This window comes from Octodon degus, unplaced genomic scaffold, assembly GCF_000260255.1.
Source record: "Octodon degus isolate 3935 unplaced genomic scaffold, OctDeg1.0 scaffold00079, whole genome shotgun sequence".
In the NCBI taxonomy this organism is placed as follows: Eukaryota; Metazoa; Chordata; class Mammalia; order Rodentia; family Octodontidae; genus Octodon; species Octodon degus.
In genome coordinates, this window is record NW_004524655.1 from 7,243,804 (window position 1) to 7,262,154 (window position 18,351).

Here is an 18,351-nt window from a genome sequence, read left to right on the forward strand (position 1 = left end):
ACAGAGAGAGAGAGACAGAGAGAGAGACAGAGAGAGACAGAGAGAGACAGAGAGAGAGACAGAGAGAGAGAGACAGAGAGAGAGAGACAGAGAGAGAGAGAGAGAGAGAGAGAAGAGAAGAAGGAGGAGGAGGAAGAGAAGGAGGAGGAGGAAAAGAAGGGAGGGAGGGAAGAAGAGGGGAGGGGAGGGAGAGGAGGGCAGGGGAGGGTACTATACTTCATGTGCAGTGTTGTAACTCACTGCTGGAGGAGTTCAACACACCCCATGTATCTACGGGAGAGGACCCTTGGGAGCTTGTGCCTAGTGTCCCTCCCATCACCTCATGTACTCTTTGCTAAGTGTGCCCTGCATCCTAAATCACAGCTTTAGGGCAACTATATCCTGATTCTTGTGTGTCCCAGCAAATCACTGAAACTGGGAATGCTCCTCAGTCCCCCTGGTATACTGAGGGCAGGGACAAAATTCTACACCTCAGGAGGCTGAGCTAGACCTTGGGTTTGCAATGTTTGTGGGTCATGAAAAAAGGCTGAATCACATTCAATACGTGAATCACATTCAATAAATGATGTTGTGTATAAAAGCAGCCGAGGGCTGGCCAAATAGCTTAGCAGATTAAAGCAATTGCAAGCAGGCGCAGGATCCAGGGATTTGATCCCCGGGCTGGCCATGCCAGCCTCACCCCCAGGGTGTGCTGAGACGGCAATTAAGACTGGGCATGGTAGTGTACGCTTGTAATCTCAGCTCTTGGGAGGCTGTAAACAGGAGGATCACTACGAGTCTGATCTACAGAGTGAGACCCTGTACACCCTGTCCTAAAATAAAAAAATTTAAAAAATTCAGATAGAGTCTCTCTAAGTTGCGCAGGCTGGGCTTGAATTTGCAGTCCTCCTACCTCAGCTTCCTCTAGTGCTAGATCCCAGGTGTGTGCCACCATGCCTGGTTAGATTTCACACTTTACAAAAACACTGATCTTAAGGTGTATTGGATCTCATCACTGGAAGCCAAAAGAGGGGCTCGAAAGGATTCTTTCAAAATAAAACACAAAATGTAAGCCCTGCAGCTGCCGTATCCTCACAGGCCCAAATGGCCCTCACTGAGACCCAGCCAACACGTTTGACTTCAGGGTGGGTGACTCACGGGGCCTAAAGATTGCAGGGGAGAGTAGGGCCACTGGGGACAAAGGTGCAGAGGATCAAGAGTTGAGGGAAAACCACCCCCAGCCATGCTGAGAATACAGGACGTCACCTCTGCTTCCTATGAGAGCAGATTAACAGCACAGAATTCCTTCATGTGGTCCTCCTACCACTCATGGCCACTGAATTTGGGGAGAACAGTGGGTTTTATGACTGGACACGTCCTTCTTGTGGGTGGTCCCCTTAGTTGTCACCTAAGCACCTCTGGCTCTCATAGCTCCTGGTGGAAAGTCTTGCAGAGGCACTTAATGCACGCGAGTGGGAAAGCTTGACGAAGGGCCTCAGACCCAGCTCCAGGGCTAGTGTTCAGCTGTGCCCTGCCTGTAGGAGGCTGAGTGACACAGGACACAGCATGGGCTTTGCAATAAGACAAAAGTAGTGTGACTCCCGCCTCTGTCCTTCCTTGCCTCTCTGAGTGTCAATTCCTTCCTCAGTACTATGGGCACGGTAGCATTTCCTGCCTTTCTGGGACAATGGTAAGGGCATGTTTGCAAGGCCTGTGGCCTGGGGTCAGGGATGTGGAGGGCAGGCAGCGAACGCCTCACCACGCATGCACAGCCCTGCAGGCAGGTGTTCCCTGGGCCTTGCTCCTTACCTCCAGGGATGCCATGCAGACGACCTTGTTAGCATGGTAGAAGAAAGTGGGCAGCACGTCAAATATGGTGGTTTCTGAAAGTATTAATTTCTATAGGAATAGAAAAAAGGAAAAATCAATGTGACTAAATTTTAACTAGCAGCTGGGGTGGGGGCGGGGGCAGAAGCTGAGTATGTCGCTAGCACTAATTGCAGCCGGTGTCACCAGCACACAGGGCTCCTCTTGAGACTGGGACAGTGACAGCGGGGGATGACAGCACGCAGGGATAGCACTCGGGTTCAGGTGCTCTAGTCGCCTGCACCTGGGTAAGTGAACTACAGTCATGAGGGTCAGGACTGGGGCTGGGAAGGCCAGACTTGGCTGTGGGAGAGAGAGCTCAGCCACAGGGGGGCCTGCGGCTTCCAAACATGCTTCACCACACCGGAACTTTTAACACTGCACTGCCAGACAAGCCCTGTGCCTGTCTCCCTGTGCCTCCCGCAGGACCAAGCGCCAACACCACCTTTCCCAGAGCCTCCCTACAGCCCCACACAGCCCTGGCCACAGGTTCCAAACCACCAGACTGGCAGCACCTTGAGGGCGAGAGGAGCTCCCAGCCCCCAAGACCCACATGGGCCACATAAGTGCTCTGGGGACACTGAAAGGAAACAGAGGCCTCACCTTGAGGTTTTCCGGGCAGAACTGGTGGCCGTACATGTCGATGGCAGACAGGAAGATGGACTCCACCTGGTTGTGCCTCAGCTCATAGGAGGGGAGGTGGGAGGCGATCAGGACCTACAGGAGAGGCAGCCAGAGGGCTGATATGAGGGAAGCCGGTGGGCGAGGGGACCACACCCTGGGGTACCACGTCACTTTGAGGCCCTACCTGTCTGGCTCTGAGGGCCACTTTGCAGTGTTCACTCTTGCTCAGCTGGGTGAGCTCATTGAGGATGGAGGTCAGCTCCTCTGACAGGGAAGGATCCGGGCCACAGAGCTCATCCTTTGGGGGACAAAACCAGAATCCAAGTGGCTAGAGTGACACAGCCCCAGCACTCACCTCAGCCAGGGTGCAGCTGACCCCTCAGCAGTCAGATTCTGCTCCCAGGACACACCCAATACAGTCCAAGACATATAGCTTTGTCCCTTCCTACAGCACACCCAGCAACCAACTCATTCATTCATTCATTCATTCATTCATTCATTCATTCTCCCATTCATCTACTGTAAAACATGCTCTCCAGTTCTGGTAAAAAGAAAAGTATAACCCTACCTATAACAGGATACTCAAAAAGCTTGGGACCAGAACTGTTTTAGATTCAGAGGTTTTTAGATTTTGGAATATTCAGAAAAAAAAAAAAATATATATATATATATATATATATATATATATATATATATAGAGAGAGAGAGAGAGAGAGAGAGAGAGAGAGCTATCTCCAGCACAGACCCAGTCTAAATTTGAAATTCACCTATGTTTTATATTCACCTTATGCACACAACCTAAAGATAATTTTATACAGTATATTTCGTGCACCCTCATTCTGTCTGCAACTCATCACAGGAAGATGGATGTGGAATTTTCCACTCATGGTGTCATACTGGGGTCAAAAAAAACTTTAGATTTTGGAACATTTCACATCTGGATTTTTGAATTAGAGATGCTCAACCATTTATAGCCAGTGATTACCAGGTGCCTGTTCTGTGCCAGGCAAGCAGCTAGATCCTTTACATACATTCCCCCAAATTCTCCCAACCTTCTGGGAAATTACACGATATCTATTTTACAGATGAGGAGACTGAAGCTCACAGAGGCACGATGCCTAGTCCCAATGTAATCAAGCATGTGTAAGCAAACCCAGGTTCAAGCAGATCTACTCAGCCTCTTCTTTTTGCTTGGTGCTTGCTGCCCAATACTGGGCTCACCATTTCACCTCTCAGGGGCCTGAAGCTGAATCTTGCAGGATAAAAGGAAGGGTTGCTGTTTTGTTGTGTGCATCCAGCCTGGCTGCTTCTGACTGAGATCTCCGCTAGAGACCAGGGCCGTGCACACGCGTCCTCTGCTTCTACTCTATGTCCTTGCTGCCGCGGGGGGCTTGGGAATGGCTCAGAGTAGAACCTTCGCAAACACCTGCTGAGAACAGGGCCAGGACGCAGGGCGGTGAGTTCCCACATGAACCAGCCACGACTCTCCTCTAGGAAGCCTCACTGCTGCCTTTTCCTAGTTATATGATAGAGATGTTTCCACAGTCAACAATTTTAACACATTGATACTTCATACATAAACACCCAGGCATGCCAAAGCTGAAGAAATTCCATAGGAAGTTTTTAAAGTCTTCTCTTTCTCACAGTCTGATTTTCTTTGTATAACCCAAGTAGCTGTGGCCTCACTGTCACAGCCTCTCACCCCCAGCTGGTGGCTCCAGGAACAGTAGTGCCCAAGGAATACCAACAACCAGGCCAAAAGGTTTCTAGGAAGCCACAGGCTCACAGCAGTTCATGTGAATATTTTAAAGGCCTGGACACCACACTCCACATAGTAAAGCCCTGGACACTATGTTTTCTTGTTAACTTTGGCAACTAAAAAGACTCCAAAGAAGTTATTTTAGTGTAATCATCCCATGTATAAGTTTTGCTGAAAGCCTCCAAAATACCAGACACCATGCAGTATACACAACTTACTCTTTTCTCCTGAATGGAACCAAATGAGCCAGGAAAATAACAAATCTTACATATAACCCTAAACCACACCTGGACATTTTTACCCACGTTCAAAGAAGCCCCATAAGGAGAGTAGCTCTGAGCCAAGCCACTGCACGGCCTGCCCCAGGCTGCCTTGGGTACAGATTTTTTATATGTTATACCCAGGAGAGAGTCCATTTGTGTGAGAGAAGTAATCCATGGCAGGATAATCCCTGGACCCACCCTGTCCAGCTTTTCTTTGAAAGTCCAGCTCATTGTAATAGATTACAGATGTACCTTACTTCACAAACAAACTCAAAAACACTCCATGCAAAGGAGGAGTGTTTCTATTATGTTTTAAAAAGGCTTCTATTATGTTAGGAGTAGAATCCCGCCCCCCGCCGCCCCCAGAGAAACTGTCTTTTTGGACATCAGCCCTGGCTGCACTCTGCACTTGTGGAGCCCTTTCCCCAAGTTAATTTTGAAAACTGCATGAGTATTGAAGGCTGATACGTTGAAAATCCTTGTACTTAGCACCTTGATCCACTAACTGGAAACCTTCCACTACAGCGGTACATCTTATTTTGGTGTAATAAGTATGCGTGTGTAACCAACCTTTCTCATTTCCTTTTATTTTTGAACGTCAGTTGCTGACATCATGAATCGCTACACTATTTCAGCATGTATCTCCTTGAGAAAAAAGACTCTTATCTGTAGAACTAATAAAACACCAAAGAAATGGAACATGAAACTGGTAATATTATCCAATAAACAGTCTGTGTGTCAGTTTCCCATCGGGGAAGCTTTTAAAAGGAATGCCTGGGCCTCACCTCCAAAGACTCTGATTTAAATGAACAAGGAGGGTCTGGGCTCCTGGCATCTGCATTTTTTAAAGTCATACCCCCCACCCCTACCATAATTGTCATGTGTGATCAGGATTAACATCTGTGTAAAGATATTATTAAATGACTCTTCACAAAAGCACCAATATTTACACGCACATCTTATCAGCGAGCCTAGCAGCCATGACTCACACTCAGCCTACTGAGTGTTTTTGTAGAGTCTGCCAAAACAACACATACACACTTTAGGCGTTCGGTGTGTTGATAAACATCTGGAAGTTCATGGCCACCATGTCGAGCACCTCTGTAATGCAGAGGCTAAAGGTAACTTGCATTAATCTCATGATGTCACCATAAATTTAGTATTAAACTGTGTATACAGGTTTTTCCTGATGCCTACATTTCTGAGTAGACCCTGTATATATGGTTTTATACAGGAACACGGTCACTTTCACTTACTTCTATCGTGCCTGTGACTACTCTTGGGTGACAAGGACAGACTATGCAGAGCCGAGAAGCTGTAATAAAGGCTCCATGACACAAATCCTGAAATACTGACCATCTGGACCTTTTTATGGGAAAATACTTGTGAGCCCCCGTACTGTAAGCCAAATGCAGTCACTCCTATTCTGCTGTTCCTACATTTTAAAAATAAGTCACCAGGGAAGATTATTAGGGGAAAAAAATCTTTAACTATGAAAGACTGCTAGCTAGTAAGGAAAAAAATTTCAGCCATGAAGGACTGCTCATTGCTACTTCACAGAAAAAGAAAGAGTGACAGAACCTCTCCCTTTTCAACAAAGGCAAAATAAAAGAGCACAAGACTCAGAGCACACTATCCCTTGAGTAACAGCTCATGGCCCAGGAGCCAGGTTGTGGGTTCAAATCTTGGCACTGACCCTACAAGCTGTGTGGCTGTGGGTAAGTAGCTTCATCCTTCTGTGCCAAAGGAAGGTAAGGACGGTACCCATCCAAGGTTGTTGTGAGAATTAAAGGAGTTCATACTTCTTTGTAAAGCCCTCCCAGAGTGCCTGGCACAGAACTGGCATTTTGTATTAGGCATGATCCGCCCAGGGCTCAGCATACCCCACCCACTGCCTATTGTCCCGGTGCTTTCCAGTGGCACATAGCCAAGCCCACTCACTCACACGGCACAACAGCACACAGAGCACGGGGCAGGGACAGAGAGGACAGGATCCAGAAAGTCTAAAACATTGACTTCCCGGCCCTTTCCAGAACACATTTGGAGCCCCCAGCCCCCCAACACGGGGTGCAGAACCCCTTCCTGCTTACAATCAGCATGATCACCAGCTGGTTCTTCTTGGCCACCTGCGCATGCGAGAAGATGCAGTCCAGCACGTGCGACATGTCGGGCTTGAACTGCTCCCTGAGGTTGATCACACACTTGTCAAAGTGCGCTGCAGGGGAGACAGAGGAGCACGCAGAGCTGAGGCCCAGGCTTCTCTGCACTGCCCTACCTGGGGCGTCTCGCCAGTTTTGCCCTATTGTTGGGGCAGGCTCAGCGCAGGGGGCACGTCTTGCCTTGTTGGAAATGGTGCTCCACCTGCAAATATCTTCGCAGGAGATCCAACACCACGGCTTTCAAATAGCCTCGGGTCCCGCTGCGGTACCTGGGGAGAAAGGAAGGCAGCTAGGTGAATGCCGTGTCATGGGCGGCATCCAAGTAGCTTAATCTTGTCTTAAAACGTTAATTATTACTATTATTTTTTTAATGCAACATACAGATCTTATTTAACAAAAACAGATAACATCCAACAGGCACCTTTATTAAGAGAAAACTGTCTAGAACAAATGTCTTAAACTCTTACAATAACCTACTTGTAGTTGCATTTAAATGATCTCTGTTGCTGTGAAGAATACAACTTATGCACAGGTATGGAAGAATGATTTGTACATCTGTCAGGTATTCACTGAATACTACCTTATATACACATATACATTAAATTTGGGAAAGATTTAACTGTTGATCCAAGATACATTTCATTTTTGTTGTTCTTTTGGAAGAGGTCATCTGAACAGAAGAATATGCAGTTCTGGCTCATGAACCCAGCCTAGACTCTGTTGGACACCAAGTCTTCTCCATTCCTCTTCAGACATCAGATGATTTTGGGTACTTGTTTGGACAGTTCTCTGGGCAACACGACATGCCAGTACTTGTAGTGTTCATCGAAATACTTGTCCAAGTAGTAAATCTGCTTATGGGCTGTTCTGCCGGCGCGCAGCAGTGCAGAAAACAAAGCAAATGTAAAACCGAGAGCAGCTCAGCCAGACATGTGTTTCCTCTGGGCCAAGTAACCACTATTTTTTTTAATGTATTTAATATAGGGTCTACAGGGTCTACAGTGTCTACAGGGTCTACAGTGTCTACAGGGTCTACAGGGTCTCACTATGTAGATTTGACTCATGGTGATCCTCCTGTTTCCAGCCTCCAAAGTGCTAGGATTACAAGCGTGCACTACCACATCCAATCTCAATTGCCTGCTTTAGTGCGCCCCGGGGGCAGGGCCGGCAGGGCACCCCTGCCTAAGCAAGCGCTTTAGTCCACTGAGCTATCTGGCTGGCCTTATTATTATTATTTTTTAGCACTATTAGAGATTGAACACAGGGTCTTTGTACTGAGCTACATCTTTAGGCTATTTTTATTTTTTACTTTGAGATAGGTTTTTCTAACTCACTATGTTGCCCAAGTTGGGCTTGAATTTACAGTTCTCTTGAATCAGCTACCCAGAATGTTCAGAATAGAAGTACGAGTCATCATTCTTGAATATGGTTTTAAAAGGGTGAAACATGGATTTATTCCGTGGACTCCAAAAGGATAAAAAAGAAGGAAACAGTATCTGGAGGCTGGGTCCTTTAGCCCTTAAGCTCAGGAGGTCAGGGAGCCAGGTCCTTGTCACCATCTCTGCAAGCCATGGGTAGCCATGACTTTGTCTATCAAGCTGGAGGCCAGGCTGGGTTGGTACCCAGAACAGAGCCTCAGCATGGTGCCTGCCTAGCCCTGGGAGGAAGGCGAAAACCTGAGTTGGGATGCTCATAGAGGAAAGCCAATTTTAGTAATTTTTCCCATAAAAACACAACAGCAATTACTTATAGAACATATAAAGATGTTTTCAAAATATAAACTCAAAAATAGTTACTATAAATCACTATGTAAATCCACTTCCCCCAGAAACAAAAGTTTAACACAGGCATTCCCCCAACATGTCCTCTTCTAAGATACTTCTGAACCTAGGGAATTGGGTTTCTAAGGAGGTGCAATTCAAAGTTCAGACAAAGCAGAAACCGGAATAACCTTTATGTCACTAGATTAAACCAACAACAAAAGAGGGCAAGAACCTAAAATACCATTTGCCCAAGTGTGATTTTGAAATCCATCCAATGGGCTGGCCAAATAGCTCAGCATATTAAAGTGCCTACTTAGGCAGATGCAGGGGCTGGGAGTTCCATCCTCAGGTCTGCTGTGCTGGCCCCGCCCCTGGGGCGCACTGAGACTGCAATTGAAACTGGGCATGGTGGCGCAGCACTTGGGAGGCTGTATACAAGAGGATCACTGTGAGTCTGATCTATGCAGTGAGACCTTGTATACCCTGTCCTAAATTAAAAAGAAAGAAAGAAAGAAAGAAAGAAAGAAAGAAAGAAAGAAAGAAAGAAAGAAAGAAAGAAATCCATCTAACATCGGGTAAAGTTTCAATTTTTATGTCCCACACAGAAGAATTTGTTCTTCCCTTCCAGGTGTTTCTCTGAAGCTTTAAGGATGAGTTTAAAGTCAGCAGTTGACATGCTTTGGGCCAGGACTTCCCTGCTAGCCATGGCTGCAAAACTGTCACCCTGCAGGAATGCATGCACCTTCCTCTGTGGCATCCTATGTCACCTGTTGGCATCTGTATGAGACAAGGAACAGCTTGGCAAGCAGGTGGCCTTCCCTAGTGCCCCCTTTTTTGGATTCCCGCCAGCTTCCAGGACACTGTAATTATGCACCCCAATGACTGGTCCAAAGCTGGGAATACTGCCACTTTGTCTATAAGCCAAGCTTTCTTGCAAGATGAATTCCTCATGAAAAATGGCAAAAATATTTCCTATCATTAAAATAGTTCTACAGTAGACTACCACTTACTTTGAAAACATATAAGATAAAATACAAATTATTTGCCAGCTTTCTCTTGAATTAATCTCCAAAAGCATAAGTTAGCCCTTTAGCCACCCACTGTCTCCTAATCCAAACCACTGCCTGAGTGTTGACAAAGCGTCATCATTTTACAAAACTTAACCAATTTATGGCTTATCTTGTGAAGTCTTTTGTTTTTTTTTTTTAATTTTTTTTTTATTTATTTATTTGAGAGAGAGAGAGAGAGAGAGAGAGAGAGAGAGAGAGAGAGAGAGTGTGGTGTGTGTGTGTGGCCAGCTCAGCCCACCAGGGGGCGGGGCTGGCTGGCATGTGGTGCTGGGGGATTGAACCGCGGTCCCCGATGCTTTGCAAAGCTTATTCCAAGTAGGTGCTTTAGACCACTGAGCCATCTCTCCAGCCCAGTCTTTTGTTTTTAAAGGTTTTTGTTTTGCTGTTGTTGTTGGGGTTTTTTGTTTGTTTGTTTGGTTGGTTGGTTTTTGAAGTACTGAAGAATGAACTCAGCTTTCACAATGAGCTAATTTTCAGCCCTTTTTTTTTTTTATTAAGAGTCTTGTTCTTTCTGGGTTTAAATTTGCACACCCACTTCATTAGTGTCACGTTGCTGGGAAAACAGGTGTATGTCACCATACCTGGCTGGGGTTTTTCATGCGCGCACGCGCGTGTGTGTGTGTGTGTGTGTGTGTGTGTGTGTATTTTAGTACAGGGTCTACAGGGTCTCACTATGTAGACTGGACACATAGTGATCTAGCTGTATTCAGCCTCCCAAGAGCTGGGATTACAGGCACACGCCACCACGCCCAGTCTCAATCCCCATCTCAGTGCACCCTGGGGGCCAGCACAGCATGCTAGGGATCAAACCCTGGCCACTGTGTCTGCCTAAGTAGGAACTTTAATCCACTGAGCTATGTTTTTGTTTTTTTTTTTATTTTGTTTTTATTTTTGTTTTTTAAACAAAGTCTCACTGTGTATTCCAAACTGGCCTTGAATATACATGATCTTCCTGCCTGGGCCTCCAGAGTAGCTGGGATTACAGGATGTTCTACCATATCTGGCCTGTGAAGTGCTATGAATTCCCATGTATCAACTAACAGACTGAGACTTGCAGAAGTCAAACCCAGGGCCCTGCTTTTGGGAATGGTAATGCTGGGGACATAACATACTTTTGATCTGTGTGAGCTTGCGCCACAAGAACGCAGGGCAGTTCTCAGGATGTGAACTGAGTGTGACGACCACACTTAGAGCCCAAGACTCACCTCTGGACCAACTGTACAATGCTCTGGGTATTCATGAAGAAGACCTCGCGGTCGGCCTTGCGCTGCAGAGTGGCTGCATGGCAGTCCAGGATGGTGGCGATCTGGAGAGGAGAAGAAGATGGGTCTGACTGCTGATGGCCACCTAATCCAGCTGCTGCATGGTAGTCATTAGAAAGACCCACCAAAGGGGCTGGGGAGATGGCTCAGTGGAATAAGCGCTTCCCTGGCAAGCACAAGGGTCTGAGTTCAATACCTGGTTCCTCCAAAAAATAAAATAAAATAAAATAAAATAAAATAAAATAAAATAAAATAAAAAAATAAAATAAAAAATAGAAAGACCCACCACAGGCTCCCAGGATAGCTTCATTCAGGGTTCAAAGACCAAAGACTCCAACCCTGAAGCTGTCTGACCACAATGAACAAGCCCCGTGTATTCCCTCCAGGTACTGCCAGAAGAGCTCAAAGACTTAGAGTAACAATCACAACCAGGAACAAGAAAAGGATACTCGTCATCACTATGCCTGTCCATAGCACTTGGAACATTAACAAGACCAATTAGGCAAGAAAAAGAAATAAAAGGGATAAGTATAGGAAAGGAAGAAGTCACATTAGAAATATCTGTGGATGATGTGCTCCTCTACACAGAAGACCCCCAAAAAAGTTCACCAGAAGAATCTGAGAATTAATAACCAAATTCAGTAATAGAGCAGGATATAAAATCTATGCACAAAAATCAATACTGTTCCTTTACACTCAGAAAGAAATTAGAAAAAATACCATTCACAATAGCACCAAGAAAAAGTAAATATATAGGAATGAACCTAAGGCAATGAAAGTTCTCTACAATGAAAACTACAGTGCTCTGTAAAAGGAAATCAAAGAGGACACTGGAAAATGAAAAACTATCCCCTGTTCCTGGATAGGCAGAATCAATATGGTCCAACCAGCCATACTTACAAAATGGACACACAGGCTTAATGCAACCTCAATAAAAATATCAACAGCACTCTTTACAGAGCGTGAGAAAACAATCCTAAAATTCATATGGAACCAGAAGAGACCCAGAGTAGCAAAAGCAATTCTGGGTAACGTGAGCAAAGGAGGAGGTATCACAGTCCCAGACTTGAAATCATATTACAAAGTTACTGTGATTTAAAAAAAATAAAATACAGCATGGTACTGGCACAAACACACGTGGATCAGTGGAACCGAAAAGAGGATGCAAAAATAACCTCAAACACATTCAACTACTTTATCTTTGATAAAGGATCCAAACACCTATCCTGGGAGAGAGCTAGCCTCTTTAATAAGTCATGTTGGGAAAACTGGCTATCCACATGCAAGAGATTGAATATAGGTCCCTATCTCTCTCCATGTACTAAAATAAAAATGAGCCAAAGAATTAAATGTTAAAACAAAAACACAAGCTATTGGCAGGTAAAACAGAGGAACCTCTTGAAGTCATAGGTGTGGGCAAGGACTAATCTCAGTTGCACAGGAAATACTACCAAGAATCAACACATGTGATCATATTAAATTAAGAAGATTTCACACGGGAAAAGAAATTCAGTAGCGTGAAAAAGCTATTTCCAACCTACAGAATTGGAAAACAATTTTGTTAGCTACTCCTCAGAGAGAGAACTAATATCTAGAATATATACATAACTAAAAAAAATTAGACCTCCCCAAAATAAAAGACCCACCCCCCAAAAATGGGCAGGTAATATGAACAGACCCTTAACAGCAGTAGAAATGACCATTACACACACACACACAAGAAATGTTCAACATCACTGGCCATTCGAGAGATGCAAAGTAAAACAACACTGAGATTTCATTTTACTTCAGAAAGAACAGCTATTATCAAGAAATCAAATAATGAATGCTGGCAAGGCTTCAGGGTGGTGCCAGGGAACACCTGGACAGTGCGTGTGGGAATGTAAATTAGTACAACCACTACGGATATGAGCGTGGAGATTCGGCAAAAACTAAAACTAGAAATTCCATTGACTCAGCTCTTCCCTTTCTAGTAGCTTCCCCAAAAGTTCAAAGACATCATGTCACAGCAATATACGCATGCCCATGTTTACAGCAGCGTGGTTCACATAGCTAAGTCCTGGGCAGCCTGTATTTTCACCTACTGATGACTGGATGAGGAAAACGTATTTATGCACAATGCAGCACCACTATGCCATAAAGATAGGCTTGAGTCATTTGTAGGAAACCAGATGCACACTAAGACCGTAATGTACCAGACGCACAAACTTTGATGTCACATGGTTTCTTTTCTTTTTTTTAAACGTGGTTTCTTTTCTATAAGAAACCCAAATTATAGGGGCTGGTGAGATGGCTCAGTGGTCTAAAGCACCTACTTAGAACAAGCTTAGCAAAGCACAGGGACCGCGGTTCAATCCCCCAGCATCACATGCCAGCCAGCCCCCTGGTGGGCTGAGCTGGCCACACGTGCACACACACACACACACACACACACAAATAAATAAAATTTTTAAAAATAAATAAATAAAAAAGAAACCCAAATTATAAACAAAGAGCAAAATAAGAGCTAATACTAAGTAAGGAAATAGACTTATTCAAATGGGAAGAGGGTCAAACCATGGAGGGAGGGCAAGAAAGAGGAGGAGAGGGGCTTAAAAAGGAATTAAGGCGTGTTACACTCATGTACCCACACCACACAAGGAATGTAAATGTTATGAGTACTTGCCGCAAACAAGTACCAATAAAAAAAGTGACGACCCCAATATAAAAGACCCACTCAAAAAAATGGGCAGTGACAACCCCACAGAGAGCCATGTTTACGTTGCATCTCCCTGCGGGTAGAAGAGGCTGTGGAAAGAGAAGGAAATCTTCAACTCTCACCAAAAATAGGTGCCAGGTAGGGAGTAATTAGATGTCATTGGTATACTGCTTTTGGCAAGAAGGGTGTTTTGTTTGTTTGCTTGTTTTTGCAGTACTGGGGATTGAACCCAGTGCCTTCACACTGAACTACCTCCCCAACCCTTTCAGTGTTTACCTTGAACAGGATCTCGCTAACTCCTGCCTCAGCCTCCCGCAAGTCTAGGTTTACAGGCATGTGCCACCATGCCTGGCTTGGTTTCCATTTTTTAAATATCAGTAGGCACACACAGGGCTACAGGGCTATTTTAAAAATCCAGAAAGAGACCATCAACACTGGGTTGCAATTCTCTTAACAATTCTCACCAGTCTAGTTTTTGGAAAGTTCTTACTCTGTGTGCACCAGTTGCTGACCCCAATTCTGAATCTAAGCTTAATGGAGCAGAACCTAGTGATGGCTGGTGTGCACCAAACCAGCGGCTGCTTGGGACAAAACACTGAGATACAGCAGAGAAGGCGTGGGGATAAAACAACACAGGCCCCCACAGTCTGGGCTGTGAGTGGGTCTCTGAAGCTCAACTTGATTGGGGGCTGGATCCGGAGACCCAGCTAACAGCAGGACCCGAGCCAGGAACGTACCTGCTGGCTGGGGAACTGGCAGAGGACCGAGGTGATGTTGCTGGCATACTGGGCCATCACTCTGCGGACCGCCTTCTCCACAGGGACAGGGATGCGGCCTGCCACGCTGGTCATGATCTCCTGCAGCTCCAGCAGTGGCAGCGATGGGTGTCGGAGAGTCGTCATGAGCTTCTGCACCCACTCTTTCAGCTGTAGTGGGAACCAAGCATTGGCCTGTGGGTGTGGGCATTGCCACCACCTTGGGCAACATATGCCACACAGCTGGCTCAACCTGCCAGACCCCAGAAGTTCAAGTGGCTCAAGGTTTAGACCTGAAGCTGTTGGAATGGCTTTGGATGGCCCTGGATCACAAGGGGAATTCAGTGTGCCAACAGGGCAGGTCCTGCTTCCTCTAGGAGCATCCAGAAAGCCAGCACAGGGTCTTTTCACAGAGGTCCACAAAATGCAAAGCAGAGGCCCACCAAGTGCAGAGCTCCTTGTTTCTCTGCAGAGGGAGCAGATGGTAGGACCTGGGATGGTGAACAGCAAGGGCAGCTCTTTCTGGACAAAGTGCCTTCTTGCTTGTAGGGTCACCAGAAGCCTGTCCCACACTGACTTCCTCCCACACTTCCTACTTGAAGTGGCTCAGTATCAGGCTGGATTGAATCACTGACATCCCGGTAGCTATGCACAGCCAAATTTATGTCAAGGTGAGGAATCTCTGAGGACAGGTCCGCCACAGACACAGCAGGACTCACCAGTTCTCATCTGTTGCACCAGTAAAGCCCTCTGAGATCTTGGGGTAAAACCCACTGACTGCCCACAGACCCACCCACACCTGCTCCGTGCAGGTGACTCACCTTTCTGCTAAAGAAAGGCTCCGGCAGGCAGTAGCCACTCATGACATTGGTCAGGTTGTCCAGCACACTGTGGAAGACTTGGTGTAGCTTTTCTCCGAGGATGGGAAGGGTCTGCTGGGCAGGGAGCACCCCCATGAAGGGCTCGGCCTGGCAAGACACAACAAGCACAGGGCATGGAAACCACATAAACCTGAGGAAGACCACAAAAACAAGGGGATGAGGCAGATTGGCCAGTTTGCACAACAGAAAAGAACAAAAAAAAAAAAAAAAAAATCACACTGGGAAGTTAAAATTGCAAAATTCAGGGCCAGGGAGATGGCTCAGTAGAGTAAGCACTTGCCTGGCAAGCACAGGGGCCTGAGTTCAATCCCTGGTTCTGCCAGAAAAAAATAAAATAAAATGCAAAATTCATATCCTGATCCAAGTTTTCCAGTTCATTATTGGAGGAATGGATAAATAAATTGTAGTACATGCATCTCTCTCAGCAAAGCAATATAGTCGATGGAATATTATTCAGTCCTTAAAAAGACAGAAAATCTGACACACAGTACAACACAGAGGAAGCTTGAGGGATTAGGTTAAGTGTAATAACCCAGTCACAAAGGGACAAATACTGCTTGTTTCCCCTTCTAGAAAGTACCTCCAGCAGGCAGATTCCTAGGGGCAATGGTAGAACAGTGGCTGCTAGGGATTGGAGGTGGAGGGCTTGGGCAGTTCATGTTAATGGGCATGTGGGGTTTCAGTGTTACGAGAGAGTTCTGGAGATGGATGGTTGTCAACAGCATGGTATACTTAACATACTGAATGGAACATTTAAAAATGGCTAAGATAGGGCCGGTGAGATAGGTCAGTGGACTAAGCGCCTGCTTTGGCAAGCGCAGGGACCAGGGTTCAACCCCCAGTCCTGCTGAGCCATCAACCTTGTCCGGGCATGGTGGTGCACACCTGTAATCCCAGCACTGGGGAAGCTGAGACAAGAGGATTGCTATGAGTCAGAGCTGCATAGTGAGAGCCTGTTCCAAATACAAAAAATGTACCAAAAAAAAAAAAGGCTAAGATGGTTGGTTTTATGTTACAAATACTTAAACACAACTATTGAAGGGAAATTCAATGAAATCTGAGTAAAATGGGAACTTTTTAGTTAGCAACAACCTGTCTACATCAGGACCAGGCAAGGGCGGCTGGTGCCTATGATCCCAGCATGCTGGAAGACCCAGGCAGGAGAACTGCAAATTCAAGCCCACATGACTGAGTGAACTTGTCTCAAAATAAAAAGGAAGTAAAGAGCTATAGATTCAGTTTAGTGTGAAGGCCCTGGGTTGAATTCCCAGCACTGCAAAACAAAATGAAATGGAAAAAAAATAAACAAATCCATACAATTACAATAATAATTAAATGAATAGTAGTTAATTTATAATAATTAATTAAATTTTGAGGTAAATTAATGACAAATCATTAATAGGGGATTTTCAGTCCAGGGTATATGGGAACCCTCTGTACGGTCTATATAATTTTTCTATAAACCTAAAACTAAAATTTAAAAAAAATGAGTAAAAATTTAAAAAGTGGTCAAGCATCTCTCAGGGGTACCACTGGAGCTAAAGTTAGTGGCTGTGAGGTACCCCTGGGGATGCCCCGGCACAGGCCCTGGCAGACAGAGGGACCAGGCTCCAGGTGTGAGAGCTCCTGTAAGCTACAGGAAGCAGGATAAAGGAGGAAGCCATGCACAAGGCTGTAATCTCAGCACTGGGGAGGCTGAGGCAGGAGTATCCTAAGTTAGAGCACAGCCTAGGCAACTTAGCAAGACCCTTTCTCAACATAAGAAACAAGAGAGGGCCTAGGACGGCTCACACCACCACATGGGCTGCTGGGCTGAACATGTCTGTAGGAAGAGAGTAGAGGCAGGAGCCCGGGAGGCTCCGCTTGCCTCTGCACAGGGTTGGTAGGTAGACCGGGGACTCGCCTGCAGCAGCCAGCGCTGCCGGGGCCGGGTGCTACATACCGGGTGCACTTTTGAAGGGTCATCAAGCTCCAGCCTGGCCACCACGCAGCCGGCTTCCAGCACAGCTCCCGGACGCTTGACATACTTCACCACGCCGCTCTCCTGCACACTCAGCGCCATGATCATCTTCATCACCTGATTTGCAAAAAGGAGTAGGACAGAGCTCCCTAGGACTGACCTGGTGTGCGGCACCCACAGCCACCCAAAACTAGTGACTGGAGCGGGGGCCGTGGCAGGGGACTAGAGCGACTCTCTGGGCAATGCTCAAGCAGGAAGCACAGAGAAAACCTTCGCTAAAGCTGGCAGCACGCCAGACACAGCTCATGAAGCCGCCCCACCTGCAAACCCAGCTGGGAAGGCACAGCTGATTATGCCCATTTCACAGAGAGGGAAACTGAATTTTTCAGAGCTGGGGGTGGAACCCAGAGCCCCGTGCATGCTGAGCTTGTGGTTTGCCATTGAGCTATATTCCCACCCTCTTTAATGCCTAAGGAAGTCCTCTCTTTGGAAATACAATGAAGTCATATTGCATGAAGTGACTAGTATACAGTCATAAGCAACATAAGGATATTGTGGCCCTCAGTGGCTCATATACGATGGCAGTATCATGAGAGAAGGAAACTGAACAATTCCTATAGCCTGGTGACACTGTGGCTGCCCTAACATCAGAGTGCAATGCATTACTCACCTGTCTGCATTGATGCTGGTGTGAACAAACCTATTTCACTGCCAGCCATATGAGAGGAGAACACGGTTCTGCTCAGCACATAGTACTTGGTATTAACAAATCACTATGTGGCTGGCTTAGGTACCTACTGTACTAGACTTTTTACCATTATTTTACAGCATACTCCTCCCACTTACTGGAGTTATTGTAGGACATTCTGCTGTGTGTCACCAGCGGCAGCATCCTGGGTTTCATGTGGAGGGACAGGTCTATACATTTAGGGTACAGCACTTGCATTTTGAAGAAATAACTGCCCAAGGGCATCTTGGGCATATCTCATTCCATATTCGCAAAGTTCACTGCCGCGTTTCCACGGCTCGCGTTACTTGCTTAGCAGACAGCACAGGAAGGAGGCCAGGGGTGAAGCCTGGCTCTGTGTGATGCTGAGTGACTTCTTTAGCCTTCCTGAGCCTGATTCATTTGTATGGAAAATGGGAATCACATCTATGCTCGATTCATGACTGCTGGGCAGATGTTTAGACCAACACCTGCTGTAGGTTGAGTGCTTTATAAATGTAGCATAATGCTTTTGATTTTACACACTAAGGATTAAATCCGGGACATGCTGCACTATATCCCCAGCCCACCCCTCCACCCTACCCC

General features: G+C 46.1%; 1 protein-coding gene and 1 pseudogene across 1 annotated transcript in view; both read right to left on the reverse strand.

The window, feature by feature from the left end:
• The window catches only part of Acacb (acetyl-CoA carboxylase beta), a 185,526-nt gene that overhangs the window by 45,546 nt on the left and 121,629 nt on the right, over positions 1–18,351 (reverse strand). The window contains exons 17-25 of the mRNA XM_004636347.2: positions 17,022–17,156; positions 15,020–15,166; positions 14,181–14,369; positions 10,689–10,789; positions 6,831–6,919; positions 6,582–6,706; positions 2,654–2,767; positions 2,449–2,562; positions 1,789–1,878 (exon numbers count right to left, since the gene is read on the reverse strand). Coding sequence (XP_004636404.1) covers positions 1,789–1,878; positions 2,449–2,562; positions 2,654–2,767; positions 6,582–6,706; positions 6,831–6,919; positions 10,689–10,789; positions 14,181–14,369; positions 15,020–15,166; positions 17,022–17,156 — 1,104 coding nt within the window. The remainder of the gene's footprint in view (positions 1–1,788; positions 1,879–2,448; positions 2,563–2,653; positions 2,768–6,581; positions 6,707–6,830; positions 6,920–10,688; positions 10,790–14,180; positions 14,370–15,019; positions 15,167–17,021; positions 17,157–18,351) is intronic.
• On the reverse strand, positions 7,232–10,062 carry LOC105742860 (annotated as a pseudogene).